This window comes from Callithrix jacchus, chromosome 15, assembly GCF_049354715.1.
Source record: "Callithrix jacchus isolate 240 chromosome 15, calJac240_pri, whole genome shotgun sequence".
Classification (NCBI taxonomy): Eukaryota; Metazoa; Chordata; class Mammalia; order Primates; family Cebidae; genus Callithrix; species Callithrix jacchus.
In genome coordinates this window covers 28,244,420-28,267,368 of record NC_133516.1, presented here as the reverse complement: position 1 = coordinate 28,267,368, position 22,949 = coordinate 28,244,420, and the positions used below count along the sequence as shown (strand labels likewise).

The window sequence follows — 22,949 nt, the reverse complement described above, 5'->3', positions numbered from 1 at the left end:
TGGGAGAGGCAGGAAGCCTTATGCCCCCATTCTTTCCTGGGAGCACCTTATACCTATGAGTAATGACCAGGGTGACATTCCTGGTGCATACTCCTCACTTGCCCGGGTTATGTCCCCAGGTGCTCATTCAGAAAAAATGATACACATCTCATGGGGAAGAGCAGGAGACATAGGTTTCCCATTGCTTCTTTGAATTAAAAAAAAAATTAGTTGCTATAGATCTGTAAAACTTCAGGGAGGACTGCCACTGAAATAAACACAATGCTAACTGCTCTCTCCCACTTCCCTACAAATGCCTGGAACACCGCCTGACACATAGTACAGGCTCAATACATGTTTATGGAATGACTGAATGAAACACTGTAGCAAAACCAATATTCTATCTAGATCCACTCTTTATTATAAAACTTATCACAAAAGCCCCAGTGGGGTGATATGTAGAAAAATCACGGTGCGAAGTTTGAAATGGGCTAGTTTCTACCACACTGCTTTAGTACATGTCCTGTTGGAGATCTGGTCACAGAAATGAAGACAGGCTGACAGAGGCAACACCACAGTGTACGCTGTACCAGAAGGCCTGCCAGGGAGAGGAAGGACCCTAAAGAGAGTGGGTCCTCTGCCCCCTGTATTCTACACGCAGAGACCAGAGGGGCATGCGGGAGGGAGTTTCTGAAAATCCCATTTACATCAGTCCTTCCTGGGAGAAACGAAATGAAGGAGGCAGACAGATAATGTGGGCCAAAGAAGGAAGATGAAAGGGAGAAATGAATATTCTAGATGAGAGTGGGTGAGTTCACTACAAATTCTATCAGTTTTGTGTTATAGCAAAGACTAGGAAAGAATAACATCAGGTCACTTAAAAGACTTAATGTGACCACCAAAAGTAAATGGAAGAGCCATGTCGCCTGCTTAAGAAGATAATAAAAGGCTGTAAAATATGATATGCGATATATGATATGAGATGTGATATATGATATGTTATGATATATAATTTGATATGTGATATAATATATATGATATGATATACGGTATGATATGGCTACAGCCTGTCAGGGCCTAATGCCACCCTCCCTTAAGGATGTTCTGTCTATTCAGCAAGGCACAAGTGCAGATCTTATCCTGAAGTCTGTTCTCACACAGTAAAAAGTGGTGGCCGGGCGGATCACCTGAGGTCAGGAGTTTGAGACCAGCCTGGCCAACATGGTGAAACCTCATCTCTACTAAAAATACAAAAATTAGCCAGGCATGGTGGCAATGCCTGTAATCCCAACTACTCAGGAGGCTGAGGCACAAGAATCGCTTGAACCCGGGAGGCAGAGGTTGTAGTGAGCCAAGATGGTGCCACAGAACTCCAGCCTGGGCAACAGAGTGTGACTCTTTCTTAAAAAAAAAAAAAAAAAAAAAAAAAAAAAAAAAAGACAGAGGCAAATCATTCCCTCTGTGAAGTCAGTGAAACCCTCTTTCACTAACCTGACAAGGCATATTGAGAAACAGCTGGTCTTAGTAAAATAGCTACAAAATTCTATATAAACCCCAGCAAATAGATTTTCTTCTAAACAGAATTTAACCATGCCATGGTCAATATGAATTTATCTGAGGCTATCTCAATATTAAGCAATCAATTAACTGAGCATAAATCATATCAAAAGGGCAAAGGAGAAAATTAAAAGCAAATCATACATCACCACAACAACCGGACAATAGGCATTAAGTAAAATATAACTCCCATTCCTAATATGAGTGCTCGTGAACAAAAACAGAAGGCTGCTTCCTTATCATGACAAAGACTATCCATCCTAACCTAACAGCCAATGTCAAATTGAACTGGGAAGTGTCTGTTCCATTTTTATCTGGAAATGAGACCTGATTGCCTGTAGCTAGCATTCTTTAACATTGCACAGGGTTTTCTAAGAAGTATAAGAAAGAAAATAAACAGACACCAGGGTATAACTATTAGAAGAAGAAAACATCCTTATTTGCCGATCACAGAATCCTAGAAAATCCAAGAGGATTTTACCTGTTAAAGTAAGAGAGATCAGTAGGGAATCAGAATAGAAAATAAATAAGCAAATACATTTACCAAAAGTTATATGCCATTGGAAGAAGTTCTGGAGATCTATTGTGCATACTGATGACTAGCTAATAGCAATGCATTGTATAGTTGAAAATTGTTAAGAGAGTAGATTTTAAACATTCCCATCACAAAAACTGGTACATGAGGTGATGGATATGCTAATTACCTTGGTTTAATCATTCCACAATGTGTACATATATCAAAACATCACATTGTATACCATAAATATATACAATATTTCTCCATTACATCTTTTTAAAAGGACAGTAGGCCAGGTGCAGTGGCTCATGCCTGTAATCCCAGCACTTTGGCAGGCCAAAGAGGGAGGATTGCTTGAGCCCAGGAGCTCAGGACCAGACTTGGCAAAACAGTGAAACCCTGCCTCTTTAAAAAAAAAAAAAAATACAAAAATTAGCTAGGTGTGGTGGCAGCTACAGTCCCAGCTACTTGGGAAGCTGAGGCAAGAGGTTCGCTTGAGCCCAGGAGGTCAAGGCTGCAATAAACCCAGATTGTGTCACTTCACTCCAGCCTGGGCAACAGACTGAGACCCTGTTTCAAAAAATAAAAATAAATTAAAAAAATTAAAAAGATAACAAAAACCAATTATACTAAGAAAATCATAAGTTATTTCCCCCACATATTCCAGAGGATTCAAGTTACCTTGATCAGTCTATTAAAATTGATAGATTAATTCTTTCTTATAGTTTTTTTAAATATATTTTTCTTAACTGATCAAATTTCCATGGTATTAACCTTTACTTGACCCCATTAGGAAGACTATTAACTCACAATAAATATTAATTAAAATAAAACAAATACTGGTGTCAATGTGATTTTACAGAAGAAAAAATATGCCAGCCATGATCAGTCAGAAGATAGAGCAGAAAAAGATTCTAGTCACAAGAACACAAAAGAAAAGAAAGGAAAACACTTGAGACAGACCATGCATGTACTGGGATGACAGTTTGGATGAGGGAAAGATGTGAAACCTTCCTCAGTTAATTCTAAGTTTAATCAAATTTCAATAGAAATGTCATGGTGATTTTGGGAAAACCTAACAAATTAGGCAGAGTTTCGCTGAGAAAAATAAATAGGTGGGAAGAGGTAAAATAATCATAAGAAAAGAAATGAAGAGTGGCTCACGCCTGTAATCCCAGCACTTTGGGAGGCTGAGGCGGGTGGATCACAAGGTCAAGAGATCAAGACCATCCTGGTCAACATGGTGAAACCCAGTCTCTACTAAAAATACGAAAAATTAGCTGGGCGTGGTGGCACATGCCTGTAATCCCAGCTACTCAGGAGGCTGAGGCAGGAGAAGTGCCTGAACCCAGGAGGCGGAGGTTGTGGTGAGCCGAGATCACGCCATTGCACTCCAGCCTGGGTAACAAGAGCGAAACTCCATCTCAAAAAAAAAAAAAAGAAATGAAGAAAGGCTAGTCTGCCAGGTGTTAAAACTGTCTGTAAAAATTTAATAGTGAAATCACTGAAGCACAATGTCAATTCGAAAACAGATCCTAGAGTGAAAGCTGGAGTAACTTTTCAGGAAAGAAATTTGTCAATATATAATCAAGAGTCTTAAACAGATTCATATCTTTCCTACTTCAAGGAAGTAATCTGAAGTGAGAACAAGATTTATGCGCAGAATTGTCCATGGTGGGTGTTTTATGGGAATGAAATGTTAGACACATTAAGTCATAGCACACATGGACAATTAATGCAGTAGTTTTAAAAGTTTGTAAGTTAAAAAAAAAACAACCAAATATCATATTTTTAAATATCATATTGTTAAACTGGATTTTTTGCTAACCTGAGAAACCAACCTAGGTCCAGTGTAAATTAGCAAAGATGGTCAAACTGTTGCTCTGTGTTCTGACTGACTCTCTTAAGTCTCCATACAGGATGCACAAGGCCCCTGATGCTGACATCACCACCACGGCCTGGTGCTTGAGCTCCTCTAAGACATAGTGCACAGGGTATATGGGCCCCTGTTATCCAACCTCACAGTTGCAAAGGTGTGAACAATCAGGATTTCAAAGACATGGGATGGGTCCAGGTTGGGCTACTCCAGTTTGCAGAGTGAGTTTATCACAAAGGGGCTGAAAAATCTAAATATAATACCTGGAATCATGATAGTTGCTCATGTTTCTGTTCAAGCATGTTAACAGAAGGCCCAGAGAATTTCTAGAAATTGATTTGAGAATGTTCATCAAAAGCCTTAATTGTTTGTATCTCTTCTGACCAAGCAATTGCACTTAGTTACGTGTTCTAAGGAAATAATTTTGCACGTAAACAAAACATTAGCTAACTCAGCTTTAAAAAAAAATAATGTATAACTATAAACAGTCTGAATGTCCAACAATAGGGAATCCGTAAATTCAAACAATGGAAAACTGTATGACCACTAAAAATGATGTAGTAGGCTGGGCGTGGTGGCTTACACCTGTAATCCTAGCACTTTGGGAGGCCGAGGCAGGCAGATCCCCTGAGGTCAGAAGTTTGAGACCAGCCTGGCCAACATGGTGAAACCCAGTCCCCACTAAAAATACAAAAATTAGCCAGACACGGTGGCCCATGCCTGTAATTCCAGCTACTCAGGAGGCTGAGGCAGGAGAATCACTTGAATCTGGGAGGGGAAGCTGCAGAGAGCCAAGACGGTGCCAGTGGATTCCAGTCTGGGCAACAGAGTAAGACTCTGTGCACACCCCCCAAAAAGAAAAAATGATGTTGTAAAAAAGTATTTAATGACCCATAAATAAATATGTTCATGGAATATTTGAGTAAATCAGGTTATAAGATGACCTCTAGGTTAACAATAAAACAAGTCATTAATAAAAAGGAATGAACTGCTATAAACAGAACATGGATTGATCTCAAAAGCATTATGCTAAATGAAAGAAAACAGAAATGACTACACATTACATGATTTCATTTATGTAACATTTCTGGAAAAGGCAAAACTACAGAGACAGAAAGCAGATTAGTCATGCTGGGGATTGGAGTGGGTGTGGGACTGACTAATAGCATGAGGTACCTTTCTTCAGTAATGGAAATCCAGTTCTAACACTGGATCACAGTGATGGTTGCACGTGTATATAAATTTACTTAAATCATTGAGTATATATTTAAAATGGATAAATTTTAGGGTATTTAAATTTTATCTTATAAAGAGACATGACAATTACAACACAGATAAGTGGACACAAAATACAACAAAGATAGGTAGGTAAACACAGTCATTATACTTTTTCTATTTTTTGTGAGACAGGCTCTTGCTCTGTTACCCAGGCCGGAGTACAGTGGCATGATCATGGCTCACTGCCTTGAACTCCTGGGCTCAAGTGATCTTCCCAGCTCAGCCTCCTGAGTAGCTGAGCCTATAGACACAAGCCACCATACCAAATGATTTTAAAAATTTTTTGTAGAGATGGGGTCTCTCTATGTTGCCCAGGCTGGTCTTGAATTCCTGGGCTCAAGTGATCCTCCTGCCTGGGCCTCCCAAAGTGCTGGGATTACAGGTGTGAGCCACCACCCCCAGCTGGATATAATCATTGATCTACACTAAGATGCAAACAGTGGCTGTTAATTTGTAGAGGGTGACGGTAAGGGAACTTCTTTCTCAGTCCTTGTCATTTGGGAACTGGTCTGACAATTATAGCTAGGCCTCAGTGTTATAAGAAATTCACCAGTTGTGCATAGCTAGGCCATATTATTCTCCTGTTCAACACAAATGATCTCACTGAACACCAACATAGTCACAGTGAAACCACCATAAAAGGAGACCAAAAAATACCATGTCGTAGTTTTGTCTAAGCACAGGCAAAAACATGGTGACCGTGAAACACACAGTATCAAACATCCCCTTCTCTAGGCAAATACGGGTGACTGCTATTTCTTTACTAATTACAACTTTATCTTTGCTCAGGGATACCTCCCTAGAGGTAACATTTCTTAAGATACCTAATCATAAAACTGTCCCCACTTTCTGACAGCACTCAATCTAGAGCAAATCTTCACTTCCTGAGACCCTTCCCCAAATTATTCAACCAAAGCCCAAATTCATTATATAACAGGTCCTTCCTAACACCCTCTTACAGAGATGCCCTATGTCTCGCCATGGTAATAAATCCAAATTGTTATCTGAAGGTGTGTTCCTGGTGGTCTCTGGTTGGAGGACGCTGATAGAATTGCAGGCTCATGGAATTTCAACTGAGACCCTCACTGCCTTTGACTGGAGCCCTTGACTCAGAAACAGTGCATGCATCTGAGACCCCCTTGTGTCTCTACAGGGTTGAGGTGCCACTCACCCTTGGCTGGGAACTAAGTTCATGCTGAATTGAGCTCCAGGATTTCCCTGAAGCTTTTGGTGTTGCATTTATCTTATTTTCTTAGGAATAGGTCCCACTTTGGACATTTGGTTTTCTGATCAGATTCTACTGTTCTTTGGTGAAACTGTTTTCTAGCAACTAACACCTGCTGGCCTAATGACCTGTCTGTCTATCTGCTTGTGGACTATCTTGAATGTTGTCTGTCTATTGGGAGAGGACAGTAATAAGTCCCGTAAGTGTGTCCTTAAGCTGGCATTAGCGGTGGAGTGGTCAGTATGTTACTTCTTGGAGACGCACTGTGCGCTGAGTTACCACTGTAAAACCTTACAATGACTTCTTTCTCGTCTTGTTCTTGTGTTCCTCGTGCTTTTTAGTTTTGTCCGCCCATAATCAGGAGGCTTTGTCTGACTCCTGATCATTGATGACATGACTCTGATGAAGCACCAAGACCCCAAATTCCACAAGCACCCACCCAGGGATGTGCTGCAGCTCTCGTGGGGTCTTGGCCTTTTCAATCTAAAACTGTGCTTCCTCAATCTAAAACTGTGCCTCCTCTGGCGCAAGCACAGGCTTTCTTTATGTTTTCTAATTAGAGTGCTAAGTCCTGTGCGTATCTTTTCAAGTGCCACAAATTTCCAAAGACAATTTGGAATGACAGTGATCACTCTGGGGAACTTTTGATATGAACAAAATTGTTCATTTGAGAGCTTCCTTTGGACAAAAAGGATGAAACGATTCTCTCTATCCAATGGTATGCTTTCTCTAATTGGTATAATGAGGTTTCTAAACACAACTGAGATTCAAAAATTACCTCCCTTAAAGATTCAAAATGTGAGAAACTTAAAAACGGTCTCCCTTGTAGATCCACTGCAAATGCATTCCAGTTCTCCCCACCTCTCTTCACCTCCTTTGTCTTTACGCTTAAAACCTTGCTCAACTCATTAGGTCCTTATAATTGCCTTCTCCTCCTCCTCCTCCCCCCCCCCCTCCTCCTCCTTCCACTCCTACTTTAAACCAGTTGCACACTACTTCACTGTCACTTAAATTGCAACCCCTATGAAAGAGGCATCCGATACTGACTGGTAGGCAGTATTTAAACCATTGCTGTGTTTAGCGCTGCATGCTATTATTAAGGACTCCCCAAATTCCAGAATGGAAAGACAAAAATTCATTACAGAATTCAGACTTAACTCAGGCCTCTCTGACCTCTTCCAATGAAGCCAACTGTCGGAGGGGGCCAGGGGTCACAAAAGCATGGTTAAAAAAGGGTAACTAAAAGGATAACTGGAAAGACCCAGAAGAGGACTTAAGACACAATGCAATATACTTGCACTCAACGGGGATGTCTTAAAGCACACAAAGTAGGGCAGAATCTTTTGGAAGCTACACCATGTCTCTTTCCTGCTAAAGTAAACTGGACCTTGATTCAGTCTTGCAAGCAGCAGAGAATGAATGCAAAGGAAACTTCAGAGTCAGACCCATCCAAATCCTTACCCGGTTTTTAGGGTTAGTTCCTGATGTGGACATTTCCAAACCCCTTTCCACTTTTTTGGTTGATACTTAAAATCAGAAGTTATAGATATGGTACATAAACAAAAAACTGGCTGGCAAATCATCCTACTGCATGAACTTCAATATTTGGCTGGAACAGTTTAATTTTAAAGTGGCTTTAGATATCAAAAAGGATAAAAATCCAAACTAAGTTCATGGGTTTACAACGAAAGCAAATTAAACAGCTCCTCCCTTCCTTAAGAGATGAAAAACACTTCCTTTTGACAGAGACACTTATACTGTAAAAAAGGGGACCCTGGAACAGTAACAGTCTCATTTTAGCTAAAAAGAAAAAGGAACTGCTGCTTCTCCTGAGAAATTAAGAAGCAACTTTGAGGGAGACGGTAGTGCCCAATTCCCAATGCTTCCCTCAAATCAACAAGGAGCACTACATTTTAAAGTAGAAGGCAATAAACAAGGCTTTGTGAGAGACGCAGGCACTACTCTGTCAACTATAAATCCAACTGTAATTTCTACCCATCTGCTGTAGGCATAAAGCTGCTTGGGTGGTGGGAATTTCAAATCATCCTCAAATTCTTCTTATCTCAGCTTACACTGAGACTCAGGGTTTGCTCAACTGATCAACATGAATTTCTTCTCTGTGACACCACATCAGTACATTTAATTAGGAGAGACCTTTTTTTTAGAAGAAATGTTTTACATAAATGGAACTGCCAAATCACATGCATTTCAGATGACCTGTTTCTAGAAACATCTGAAGACTTTCCCATGCATGTTCCTTCAGGAGCTCAATTACATGTCATTTTGCCCCTCCCTATGTGCTTGGCCTAATGTGATGATTATGTGAAGTCCAGTTTTGTCCAGGCTAACAGTTCCAATGATGTGGACAGAGTTCCAGGGCTGAAATTCAAACAGCCAGTCAGGCCTGCTTTGATGCCTAGTTTAGGAATAATTTGTGAAGACTGCTGAATTACAGTATAAGCAAGTACATTTTAGACCTGTAACTTAATTTCCATCTGTAAAGTGGTAGTAAACATGAGTTTCTATCTGAAAAAGATCATGCAGGTCATAATAAGTGGATACTGGGTGGCAGAGTCACGAGAAGGGATTAAAGTGGAAACATCAACACCCACATTAGTCTGGGCGCATTATTCAAAGCAGGGAAGTGTCTTTCCTTTTGGTAGGGGTGACCATGTCGACGGCGTACCACCATTCGGAGTACAGGACAGAGAAGTCACTGAGTAGAGCTCCCAAATGTTGGACCCTATGTCTGAGGACATCTGAGTCCCAAACAATGTTCAGAAAGAGGCCTGGGCAAATTTGAGTTAGTAGTAACTTGTCAAACAAGGACTCTGCTACGTACCTGCCCAGATCTCTGACGTTATATGAGGGGCCATTGGAGCAGCCATCACCATCAGGGCACACAGAGCATCCTCAAATTCGGGGCTATGGAGAAGGACTCTCTGAGAGGCTTGCTAAGGAAGAGAAAAAAAAAATGTAAGAAGACTAAGGTGTAAAAATAAGCAGGGTTAAGGAAGACCATTAATGTATCTGAAAGTCCAGAGACACAAGCTGGTAGGAAGAAACCCCCTTTGCCATTCGCCATCCATTTCTGCTTGGGACAAAGAACTTCCCTACTTAATGACAGCACTAAGATAAACTACAGCATGCCAAATTTGGTGGTCCATGCCTATACTCCAGTACTTTGGGAGGCCAAGGCAGGAGGACCACTTGAGCCCAAGAATTTGAGACCAGCCTGGGCACTATAGCAAGACCTCATCTCTATGAAAAAATTTTTTAAGAAACAAAAATTAGCCAGGTATAGTTGTGCCCACCTACAGTCCCAGCTACTTGGGAGGCTGAAGTGAAAGGATCACTTGAGCCCAGGAGGTCAAAGCTGCGGTGAGCTATGATTGCACCACTGCACTGAAGCTTGGGCAACAGTGAGACCCTGTCTAAACAAAACAAAACAAAGCTATAGCAGCAGCAATAACAAATACATTACTATCCAGAATATTTACTATGCCCTCATCTGATGTTAACTTATTTAATCCTCACTACTCTTCAAGGGTGGTATTCTTACCCCAATGGATAGATGAAGCAGCTAAATATCAGCGAGGAAGGGAGTCTGTGCCCGTGCACACTGCAACCAAACTCTTAACCACTCTGCTAGGTTTCCTCTGTGCTGCAGGTCCACGGAGATATGCAGAGACCTGCTCAAAGGTATTAAACTGTGAAACATCCTGGGCAGGGGGGCGCTCTACCCTACTCAGGGACCCCTATTCTTTTAACACCTTTGGCCAATTCCAGCAAACATGACTGGGTTTAGCGCTGCGTGTTATTATTAAGGACTTCCCAAATTCCAGAATGGAATAAAAGTAAAGCAGTTTCTTGCCTTACTTTTTCTGATTAAAAAACTGACACACACACCCCACAAAAAATAGAGGAAACAAAAAAAAACTGCTCATGATACAACCTAGAAACAAAGGTATATTTTATCCTTGTCTCCAAAAATGTAAAAATGTGTATGTAGATGCTTATTATACATGTAACATTTTCAGGATTGGGATTCTTACCATATGAACACTTTTTTTTTTGGAGACGGAGTTTCGCTCTTGTTACCCAGGCTGGAGTGCAATGGCGTGATCTCGGATCACGGCAATCTCTGTCTTCTGGGTTCAAGCATTTCTCCAGCCTCAGCCTCCCGAGTAGCTGGGACTACAGGCGCACACCACCACGCCCAGCTAATTTTTGTATTTTTAGTAGAGACAGGGTTTCACCTCGTTGACCAGGATGGTCTCGATCTCTTGACCTCGTGATCCAACCGCCTCGGCCTCCCAAAGTGCTGGGGTTATAGGCGTGAGCCACCGTGCCCGGCCATGAACACTTTTTAAAAAAAATTTTTTTAAATTATTTTTATATACAGATGGCGTGTCTCACTATGTTGCTCAGGCTGGTCTCGAACTCCTGGGCTCAAGTCATCTGCCTGCCTTGGCCTCCCAAAATGCTGGGATTACAGGTGTGAACCACTGCACACAGTTCCCAGTTCATATGAACGCTTTTGTTTTTTTTTTTTTTTTTAGAGAAGAGCCTCTCTCTGTTGCCCAGGCTGAAATGCAGTGGTGTGATCTCAGCTCACTGCAATCTCCACCTCCTGGTTCAAGCAATTCTCCTGCCTCAGCCTCCTGAGTAGCTGGGACCATAGGTATGTGCCACCACACCCGGCTAATTTTTTGTACTTTTAGTAGAGACAGGGTTTCACCATGATGACTAGGCTGGTCTTGAACTCCTGACCTCAAGCAATCTGTCTGCCTCAACCTCCCAAAGTGCTGGGATTACAGGTGTGAGCCACCGCGCCGGGCCTTGTGTCATGTGTTTTTACTTAACATTACATTATAAACAGTTTCTGATATTAAGTATTCTTGGAAGACATGATGTTAATGGTGGTGGCACATTCCCTTCTTATTGATAGGACATCAGTAATTTCACAATTCCTCCATCGTAGGACATTTGGGGTTTCAAGTCTCTGTGATTATAAATTATCTGCAATGAACACTCCTGGATCAGAGGATATAACACAAGCAACCTGACAGCCAGAGTGCTTCCTGGCAAGGTTAGAACAACCACACCTGTCGCATTGGTGTGTAAAAATCTGTTTTGCCATCTTTTCAATAGCATGGAGAATAGTTACATTTTTACGTTTTTGAGGTAGGGTCTTGCTCTGTCACCCAGGCCTGAGTACAGTGGTGCCATCATAGTTCACTGCAACCTCAATTTCTGGGCTCAAGGGACCCACCTGCCTCAGCCTCCTGAGTAGCTGGGACTATAGGTAAATGCCATCAAACTTGGCTAATTTTTAAGTCTTTTATAGATGGGGTCTTGTTATGTTGCCCAGGCTGATCTCAAACTCCTGCTCAAACGATCCTGCTGCCTCGACGTCCCAAAGTGCTGGGATTACAGGCCTGAGCCACTGTGCCTGGCCCTGAATAGTTATGTTAAAGCATTCTCAGCAATGCATTGACAGGTTAAAAAAAAATAGCATCTTGTTTTACATTTGCCTTTCATGATAAATAAAGAGGCAATATTTTTTCTCCATAAATTTACTGGCCATTTCTATATCGTTTTCTGTGAGTTATTATCTTTTCCTATGCCTTGACCATTTTTTGTTATTTTCATATTAAAATGCAAGAGTACTTTATCTATTAAGGATATTAAACTTCTGTCTGACATGTTGTAATTTTTTTAATATACTGAAAATGTCAAGTTTTATGTAGTCAAATTTGTAAATTTCTTCCATTGTTCTTTTTTATCTTTATTTTGCTTTTAAAAAATTACCTTTTTTATTTTACTTTTAGAGACTTTTATTTTACTTTTAGGGTCTCTTGCTCTGTTGCCCAGGATGGGTTCAAGCGATCCTCTTGCCTCAGCTTCCTGGCTGGCTACAGGCACACGCCACCACGCCTGGCTAATTATTTTATTTTCTGTGTTGTCCAGGCAGGTCTTGAACTCCTGGCCTCAAGTGATCCTCTCACCTTGGGCTTCCAAAGTGTTGAGATTACAGTCATGAGCCACCGTACCTGGCCCCTACCTGTCTTAAAAGCTTGGAGAGGGCTTCATTTTAAAAAAGCATTTGTTAATAGCGTTAATGAATGCTTTTGTTGCCTAAGAGCTAAGAACACTTGTTGATAAATCCTCTCCCTAGCAAGAAAAATGGCAGTGACACATTGCAAGAAAAGAGGCCATATGAAAAGGCTGATTTTTGGTACTGGTGAGAACGATCCTGATCCATCCAGGTTAAATGAATATCAAATGTAACAACGCTGAGAAGGTATCACAATTCATTCAGGAAATCAGACAGCAGGGGCACAAAGAGCCAGAAGACGGGAGGCCTGAGTCTGGTCCCAGATTTGTCACTAATCAACTAGACATGTCATCTAACTTCCCTGGGCTTCAATGTCCTCATCTGTAAAATATTGGGGGAGAAAGGGGTTTGGACCAGAAATCTTTAAGAACCTTCCAGCAATAAAACTAGGTTGTGATTATGGAAAAATATTTAAGATAATCAAGCCACACTGAGGTGGTGACATAGTGGGGCTGCTCTCTGTCCCTCCTGGGACCCTACAGAGCCCCTTGCCACACCTCTCCCTCCCTCCTCTGCTACCAGCAAAGGAGGATAGGCCACTTACCGAGAGGGTACTGCTGAGTCCCATTAGCTGAGAAATCGCAGAATTCAGTGAGAAGTCCTCTGTGAAATGGGTGGTCACCTATTGGTAAAGGTTCAATTATTCACTTCTTTCAAAATTCTTCTGGTTTTGTTTTTTTTTTTTGAGACAGAGTCTCACTGTGTCACCCAAGCTGGAGTGCAGTGCCGTGATCTCAGTTCACTGCAATGCAACCTCTGCCTCCTGGGTTCAAGTGATTCTCCTGCCTCAGTCTCCCGAGTAGCTGGGACTACAGATGCCCACGTCCAGGTAATTTTTTTTTGTATTCTTAGCAGAGACGGGGTTTCACTTTGTTGGCCAGGCTGGTGCTGAACACCTGACCTTGTGATCCGCCCACCTTGGCCTCTCAAAGTGCTGGGATTACAGGTGTGAGCCAACATGCCCGGCCACAAAATTCTTTTAAGCTTTCCACAAAAAGACTGAATCATCAAAATAAAAAAGGAAAATTAATTGAAAGCAAATATATTTATAAATATATCCACTACCTCAAATAACCGCTATGTTTCACCTGCACAAACATTTTAAAATTCAAAGTCAACACTGTTTCCACTGTTTTATCTGGGATACTGTTGGTTCTTATAGTAGGTGCTTAGAAACACAGTGCTAGTGGCTGGGCACGGCATGGTGGTTCATGCCTGTAATCCCAGCACTTTGGGAGGTTGAGGCGGGTAGATTATTTGAGGTCAGGAGTTTGTGACCAGCCTGGCCAACATGGCGAAACACCGTTACTACAAAAATACAAAAAATCAGCTGGGTGTGGTGGCACATACCTGTAATCCCAGTTACTTGGGAGGCTGAGGCAGAAGAATCCCTTTGAACCTGGGAGACAGAGGTTGCAGTGAACCGAGATTTTGTCACTGCACTCCAGCCTGAGCAACAGAGTGAGACTCCATCTCAAAACAAAACAAAACAAAACAAAAAACAAACAAAAATAATACAATGCTAGTAACATGATTAGGAGTCAGGACCCACTGATGGGCAAACTCCACATAACAGAAAACAAGAGGAAAGGAGTCACTTCTGCATGGTTATGTGACTTCGCTTCACAATGACGTTTTTAGTCTAGGGGATAAGGTTCATGTTACATTTTGAAAGTAGAGTCAGCATAAGAACATTAACATAACTTGTCAGCTTTTTCAGGTTTGTGTGCTTCTCCACTTTGACTATGGGGAAGAATACAGAAAAGTAACACATCTTTAAGATGTCAAGAGTTTCCAACTTGTTGAAGTAACCCAATTCTATTATCTGACAAAATAGAAGAATTTGCCAAATCTAGGGAGAAAATACGTGGTAAAAACCCAATCGCTCAGACATCACTCAGAGCCCTACATTCATTCAGGGAGGTCTGTTCCTCCACACAGAGGGGTACAGAGGACAGAAATGAGGCTGAAGAAGTGTCACAAATGAGGTCATGCTGGAGCCAGGGCCACTTCAGGTTATACGAACCAGAGAGGCAAAAAGCCTGCCATGCACCAGTGTCTTCAGTGTCAGAGTGCAGATGAGTGACTCTGGTTAACTTTATGTCTGAATCAGCATACCATTTTTTTTTTTAATCAGCTTAGGAAGAATTTGGGATATCAGATACCCATTACAATGACTTCAGATTTGCAGAAATTAACCCCCATAACTCACATGGATATTGTGTAACAAAGTGACTGAGTGGGAAAGTCCCTGCTATGTGGGGGACTTGGATTCTAATCTCTGCTCAGTTCCCCTGGCTGTGTGACTTTAGGCAAGATATCTGGGCCTCATCTCTGTCCCCATCTACACAGTGAGGAAGCTACAGAGGATAGTCTCCCAATGCCCCTTTCTGTTAACGTAACATATATGGCGTCATCCTGGATGACAGGGTGATCCTGGATTTGGTTCTCTGTTTGGATGTGTTAAATATGGAAACATGGAAAGCGACAGCTTCCTGAGACCCAGGAGGGACAAATATGAGTCATCATCAGAGAGCCATTTCCTGAGGGCATCTCTTTCTATTAAAACGTACACATTGGGGATCCACCTTGGTAAAGTACCCAAAACAGTAGGGTCAATCAATCCAAGCAAAAAGGACCACCATCACCAGGAAGAAAGAAGACGCACAGTGACCCACCCCAAGGCAGGGCGGCCTGCAAGGACCACAGGCAAAGGCTCCCAAAGAGTGCTTGGTTATGGAGTTAACCACTGGAATGGGAGAGTTTCTGACCTGAGAGATGACGGAGTTCTTGTACTCCCAGAGCTTCCTGGCCTCAGCTTTCTCCTTGTTACTCAGCAGCTGAGGCTGGGGAGCCTTCCCAGAAGCCCTGGCCTCAATAAACCGAGTTGTCAAGGCCCACAGCCGTTGTTGCCATCTCAGCACCCCAGGGAGAGCGTCAGCTGAATTCAGCACCAGTAAATGAGAAAGAGAGAGAGCACAACATACGGGTGATTGACTTGGTATGACTGAGCAGAGAAAACGCCTGTGAATTGATGTGACACTTCCCTGTACCCTTATGGATTCATCTGAGGGCAGGCTGAAGGATTCTCCTTGGCTTTCAGTATCTGAGAATTCAAACCAGGATCAATTCCATCTTATTTTAGTGCCCAGATTTAGAGCACTGGATGGCAGGGCCACTCAGAGTGCCACCCACAAACTGCCATGAGCTCAGAGGTTTGGTCAAGATGAGCCCTGGTGCCCTGCCACCCTGATTAAGCAAGCTTGCTGTGATGAAAGCGCTGTGGAGCTAACATGGTGCTTGGGAGACACTGTTGACTCCTGCTGGTGCAAACTCTCATCTCATGGATGGCACAACTGTGCTGCAGCCATGCTGCTGTACAGTGTGAAATGCTTTGACATAACCCCTGTCCTTGTAGGTATGTGTGTTTTCCGTATTTCACACAAGCTCATCCAATCTAGCTGCCGATCTGATCTGGGTTACACCAGTAGCGCAATTGGGGTCAGTCCAGGGCCTTGTACTCTTTGGCCACTGGGCTAGGCATTCTCAAGCCTGGATGCACAGCAGAACCTTCTGGGAGCCTTCTTAGAAAGATTCCTGGAGCCTGTCCCCTGGGTTAGGGGTGGGAGCCAGAACCTCCACTGGTCTGTGCTTTGCAAGATCCCCAGTGATTCTGAGGCCACTAGTTCTAGGACTGGCATTTGTGACCACTGTTCCAGACCACACTTCCCACTAGCCACAGTACATCAAAGTAAACAAAAACAGTGATTTCTCAAACGACATGCATACTTCACACAAGGCTCAAGATTCCAGGCATCTGACTTCCTCTTCCCACAACAACACTTAGGGCAGATCACAAGAAGTAAAAATGAATGATTGTTGGACGGTTTATTCTAGAATAGCCAGATACCCAGGATTATTTTACTTCATGTCATTTTAGCGCTAAACAACTCTGGAGAGACAAATCTCCTCTAAGCGGGGAGATGGAGGGTGCTGTGGGTGACAAAGAGACCACAGGTAACACCAGGCCCAGGCCCCTCCCGGGGCTTTCTGGATTGGTGAGGGAGAATGACACTATTCTAGAAAAAACCCTCCAGGGTACATTAAGAAAGAGGGAACTGGCCTCTTTGGACTATAGCAGGCCTAGGAGTGTAGCTCAGAAGCCAGTCTGTCTCCGGGGGAACCACTGTCAAAGCGTGGTCCTTGTAGAGTGTGCACCAGAATCGATGCTGAGCTTATTCAAAGGCCACGTCCTGGGCCCCACCCTGGAGGCTGTGTCAGCAGGCATGGGGGGAGCACTGGGAATCTGCACCTGCCACATGTTTCCCAGATGATTCTGAGGCTCGCTTAACGTTTGTCAATACCCATTTAAGAGTGGTGCAGGAGGCTGGTCAAGCTGCTACTTGCGCTGTGGAACTGATTCCTAGAACTCTCTACGACTGTCTTCAGCAGAGACATTTCCTTCCTCAAGTTCCTTCAAAGTCCAGGGCACATCACAAAGGAAGCAGGTCAGGGAGAGGAAGGAGACTTACTCTTCACATCCCACAAGATATCCTTCTCGGGAGGGGCAGCAAAAAGGATGTAGAGCCGGATCGTGTCAATCCCATACTGCTCCACGACTTCCTCTGGGTCCACCCCGTTGTGTTTGGACTTACTCATCTTCTCCCATGTCACCTCTAGCTCCTCTTTTGTTTTTGCATGAACAGGAACAGAACCTAGATGCCGAAATAATCCATACATAGGTATGGTATGTGTGATTCTGAATTACTTCTACAGAAAGAGTCAATAAGAAAAAACTTGGTGAGCAATGGAAAGTGTCCATTTGAAGAATCACACTAATTCACTTCACAAGCTGCTTTCTCCCCCTCTGTATTGTTACAAAAATATTTCTATTTATATACTTATTTATTTTTTTAAAGATGGAGTTTTGTTCATTGCCCAGGCTGGAGTAGAGTGGTGTGATCTTGGCTCTCTACAACCTCCACCTCCTGAGTTCAAGCGATTCTCCTGCCTCAGCCTCCCAAGTAGCTGGGATTACAGGCATGCGCCACCATGCCTGGCTAATTTTTGTATTCTTAGTAGCGATGCCATTTCATGTTGATCAGGCTGGATGGTCCCGAATTCCTGACCTTGGGTAATCCATCTGCCTCATTTCCCAAAGTGCAGGGATTACAGGCATGAGCCCTCACACCCGGCCAATATTTTTATTTTTAAATGAATGAGGCCCACCTTCCTCCCACAAACCTTCATGAATAAACAGTATAGTTATAATGGCCTGTGCCAACTTTTTCTATAAAACAAAACAATTTCCCCCTTTATAAATAAATTATTTATATGCAAAAAAGGCAAGTAAAAAAGAATTTTGAAAAACTCACAAGGTTGCCATTTTCTTTATGGATTAAGGATTTCTTATGGAAGCTGGCAGCCTGACCTGTCAGGGTCTCAGAGCAGCAAAGTATCCAAGAGCACTTCACCTTGAGGCCTGGTCCCCACGTCCATGTTGTAGTCACCAAAACGAGATCTTGCACCATCAGGGCACATGGAAGTCACTTACTGGGCTCACAGTAAATGTGATGGTCCCTTTGTGGTGCCAGCCACCCATACCTTGTTCTTTGGAAGTGTCTCCTCCCCTACTCCCATACCACTGCCTAGCTGGCACTGATGGAAGAGGACTTAAATGGCCATATTTGGATGAGGTGACTTTGTTGCCAAGCCCTACTGGGGAGGACTAGTCAGGGCACCCCACCAACTGGAGGTAAGAGGCACAGAAACTCCACTTCGATGTTGCTGAGCACTGGAGCCATTGGGTCCTAAGTAGGCGGAGCAAAACTTGCCACTGTGGCTACCCAAGGTCACCCAGTACATTGAAATTGAGGAGAGCAGGATCTAAGTGTGGCAGATGAAGAACAGGGCAGAACAGAGAGAAGCAGGAAGAGGAACTAGGAACTAGAGGGCTGAGAAAGAGAGAAAGAAAAAGGAGTGGCTGGTGACTTCCTATGGGTAGCGGAGCCTGGCTCTATTTCCTGCAACTGGGGTTGGGTGGATTTCTTTTCCTTCCAGCCAAATAATCTCTGACTCCAACAGCAACCAAACTAACAAGGGACCGAGAAGACCTGAAAGCCAACTCCATACTTCATGAGAGTTACATCCATCCATGAAGGAGACAGAAGCCTGCCCTTGCTGATCAAAAGTATTCTCACCCAGTAGGCAAGTCTCCGTGGGAAGAGAAAAGAGGTTCACGATACTGCCTGGCTCCATGACAGCAGAGAAGGGGAGACTGAAGCCGCAGAAGAGGTTTATCCAGGCTGTGCTGAGACTCAGGGGACCACTGGCCCCTCTACCTTGCCCCAGGCTGTGTCTGGACCGGAAAACACTGCTGTGCAATTTAGAAAAATGTAACTTTCTGGGCAGAGAAGTTGAGAAGTTAGAAAATGTTGCCCTGTTTTGGCAGATGTGGCCCTGAAATGTATGACTGGACAAATGGCTGCATTTCACGCCCTAATGAAATCACAGCCCTGGCTGGGTTCTTTTGTGTGGTGCACAAACCGCACAGCTATACCTGGGCAGCCTTGCCCATTACAAAGAACACTTCCCTAATTGTGAAGCTGAATTCTATGTGCACCTGAATTTAGCTCTTTCCCTCTCTCATCCGTGCCAGTTCTGCTTCTCCAGATTCTTTTTCTCCCACGGACCGTTCCAAACCTCGATATATTTTGCTTTGATGAGGTATTCCCTAAATCCTCTCTCTAACGCGTGGCTGGAGAGGCTGTCTACCATTTACAGGGTTGTTGTGTGACCTAATCTCACCCATTACGCACTTGTTTTTCTAAATGTAATAGTTACAGGGCTGGAGTTTCTCACAGCTGTCCCTATGTATACTGCATGCCCCCACCCATTTTCTTTCTTCCTTTTTTTTTTTTTTTTTGAGACAATGTCTTGCCCTGTTGCCCAGGCTGGAGTGCAGTGGTGCGGTCTTGGCTTACTGCAACCTCTGCCTCCCAGGTTTAAGTGATTCTCCTGCCTCAGCCTCCCAAGTAGCTGGGATTACAGGCCCAAACCATTATACCTGGCTAATTTGTGTATTTTTAGTAGAGACAGGGTTTTGCCATGTTGGCCAGGTTGGTCTTGAACTCCTGACCTGAGGTGATCTGCTTGCCTTGGCCTCCCAAAGTGCTGGGATTACAGGCATGACCACTATGCCTGACCCCACTCCTATCTTCTAACATGTCACATATTCCACGTGTGTGCTGGGTACACATGATACATCCTCATCATGGCGCCTGGAGATCTGGTGATCCTTAGGGTGAAAATGAAGGGTGAAATGTAAAGGGTGAAGGGTAAGAATGCACAGTGGAAAAGGCTTGGGAGAGCTGGCACAGGAGAGAAGTCCAGGAACTTAGGGGGAGGTGTTGTACTGGGAAAAGCTAGAGGGGGCTGCTCCGGGGTGCTGGGAGTAAGCAGAGTGCTGCCCCCAAGGTTCTGAAATGTGCCACTAGACCATGTGGGGAGAAACACTGGGAGTTCCCCAGTCCTGGAAGAATGTCTTTTGGGCCTGGGGGCTCTGTCCTTGACGAGGGCTTTCAAAGATGGGCTGGGATAGGAGGTGATGCCCGAGTTGACCCTGTTACATACAAACGAAAACCCTGCCAGAAGCTGAGGTGACGGCTGGCTGGAGGGGGCTGGGGCAGAGGAGCAGACGGCCAGTCTAGAATCAGGCTCCTGGGGTGCAGGCCCAGAGGGAGTTGAGGCTTAGAGACCATGCAGCCAGTGGGTCCCTCTCCCACATCCTCCCCCACCCTAGAAGCAGACACCTGCATGCTCAGTGGCTCTCAGGGCTGGCCTTGGCTCTCTGGGAGTACCTGGATGGGATCGGACAGGCCATTCTTACCTGTGAGATCCACTTCCTCTCTCTGTAGACACTGTCCAGACGGTAGGCGGAATGTCTGCCCCTTGATAAGGCCCTGGGCCAGCAGCTTATGAAAAGGCTCCCTGAGGAAAGATGACAGGAAAAGAGGAGGAGTGGGACATGAAACATCGAGAAAACAGCAACATCGACCTTATCTCGAATGGGCAGAAGTAGCTGCCCCTCATAGAAGCAGGTGGGCTGACCAAGGCCACTTATAAACCAAGCTTAAACAAATGGCTCCTTAGAAATAAGCAATAAGAAAATAAATTCAGGCCAGGTGCAGTGACTCATGCCTGTATTTCCAGCACTTTGGGAGGAACAGGCAGGCAGATCACCTGAGGTCAGGAGTCTGAGACCAGCCTGGCTAACACGGTGAAACCCCATCTCCACTAAGAATACAAAAAAATTAGCTGGGCGTGCTGGCAGCTGCCTGTAATCCCAGCTACTTGGGAGGCTGAAGCATGAGAATTGCTTTAGAGAGGTGGAGTTTCTCCTGGTACAAGGTACAAGCGATTCTCCTGCCTCAGCCTCCCAAGTAGCTGGGATTACAGGTGCCTACCTTTATGCCTGGCTAATTTTTGTATTTTTAGTAGAGATGGGGTTTTACCATCCTCAGTTGATCCTCCTACCTTGACCTCCCTAAGTGCTGGGATCACAGGTGTGAGCCACCCAGCCCAGCCTAAAAAAAAGTTTTAAAGTATACAAGTCATACATGAATATAACACTTCTGTTCAAATCCAAACACTACCACTCCTTTCTAGGCCTATGTTCCTTTCAGGAGGAAGTTCTTATTAATAGTTTGGTATATATCCCTGCAAGAGTGAAGACTTTTTTCAATGCCTTTATATACATAACTATATACCTCCCCACCCATGGTTTTATAGATTTTTTGGGATTTAAATATACCTTATGTATATTTTATGATATTTCAGTAAATGATATGAATGGATTTCTCCATAGCAGTTCATATAGATCTCACTTTTTAAACTGTTACCTAGTGGCAATATGAATGGATTATAACTTATTTATAGTGCCTAATTTTTATTTTGTGTGTGTGTGTGTGTGTGTGTGTGTGTGTGTTTTCTTGAGACGGAGTTTCACTGTTGTTACCCAGGATGGAGTGCAATGGTGCGATCTCGGCTCACCGCAACCTCTGCCTCCTGGGTTCAGGCAGTTCTCCTGCCTCAGCCTCCTGAGTAGCTGGGATTACAGGCATGCGCCACCATGCCCGGCTAATTTTTTGTATTTTTAGTAGAGACGGGATTTCACCATATTGACCAGGATGGTCTCGATCTCTTGACCTCGTGATCCACCCGCCTTGGCCTCCCAAAGTGCTGGGATTACAGGCTTGAGCCACCGCGCCCGGCCTGTGTGTTTTTTTTTAAGATGGAGTCTTGCTCTGCCACCCAGGCTGGGGTGCAGTGGCATGATCTCGACTCACTGCAACTTCTGCCTCCTGGGTTCAAGCAATTCTCCTGCCTCAGCCTCCCGAGTAGCTGGGATTACAGGTGCCTGCCACCATGCCCAGCTAATTTTTGTATTTGTAGTAGAGAAAATATGGACCCTCCTCACTATGGACCCCCGTATTTGAGACCAGGCTGGTCTCAAACTCCTGACCTCAGGTGATCCACCTGCCCCGGCCTCCCAAAGTGCTGGGATTACAGGCTTGAACCACCACACCCGGCCTATAGTGCCTGTTTTTAAAAAGTATTTTTAGTTATAATCTTACTGTTTAAACAGTGACATATGAACTTTTTCTCATAAGAGGATAAGAACAGGTTGACCTTCATAGTGAAATTATTGCAAATTTGCAGTTGTTTAGTCTTAAGAATCTGCCTGATTCAGTTGTAAAGCATTTCAGCAGGACTTATTCCAAACTCAAAGAATGATTCACTAATAACACACGTTAAGTATTTCACGTTCAGGACATCAGGCAGGAGCCCTCATTTCCTGGCGCTCCAGTGACCTTCTTCACAAACATCACCAGTACATGGCTTTGGTTGCTCAAGAGAAATTCCTAAAGGTGTTTTTAGGACAAAAGTTAGGAAGGAATGACAGGTAGGATTAAAATCAGCAGCCTGGCCGGGTGCAGCGGCTCACGCCTGTAATCCTAGCACTATGGGAAGCTGAGGTGGGCAGATCATGAGGTCATGATGTCAAGACCATCCTGGGCAACACGGTGAAACCCCCTCTCTACTAAAATACAAAAAGTTGGCCAGTGTGGCAGTGTGCGCCTGTAGTCCCAGCTGCTTGGGAGGCTGATGTGGGAGAGTTGCTTGAGCCTGGGAGGGAGGCAGAGGTTGTAGTGAGCCAAGATCATGCCACTACACTCCAGCCTGGGCAACAATGTGAGACTCTCTCTCTCAAAAAAAAGCAGCATTAAGCCTGAAGAGGGGGCTGGGAATCCAAGGTATCCCGTTCTCTGGTCTTGCATTTTATCAAGTGGCACCACACTGCCACCTTCCAAGAACAGACAGAATTGCAACCTGC

The 22,949-nt window shown here is 43.9% G+C and overlaps 1 protein-coding gene across 5 annotated transcripts in view; it reads right to left on the bottom strand.

Moving 5' to 3' along the window:
- Window positions 1-22,949, bottom strand: part of LARS2 (leucyl-tRNA synthetase 2, mitochondrial) — a 168,364-nt gene that overhangs the window by 21,648 nt on the left and 123,767 nt on the right. For 3 of the 5 annotated variants that reach the window (XM_035275054.3, XM_002758269.6, XM_078350650.1), the window contains exons 15-19: window positions 20,442-20,542; window positions 17,086-17,268; window positions 15,325-15,494; window positions 13,098-13,175; window positions 9,275-9,386 (exon numbers count right to left, since the gene is read on the bottom strand). In XM_035275054.3, the coding sequence (XP_035130945.2) occupies window positions 9,275-9,386; window positions 13,098-13,175; window positions 15,325-15,494; window positions 17,086-17,268; window positions 20,442-20,542 (644 nt within the window). Of the gene's footprint in view, window positions 1-9,274; window positions 9,387-10,522; window positions 10,798-12,721; window positions 12,875-13,097; window positions 13,176-15,324; window positions 15,495-17,085; window positions 17,269-20,441; window positions 20,543-22,949 lie in introns of those variants that run through there. The other 2 variants (XM_078350651.1, XM_035275055.3) reach the window with 2 other exon arrangements.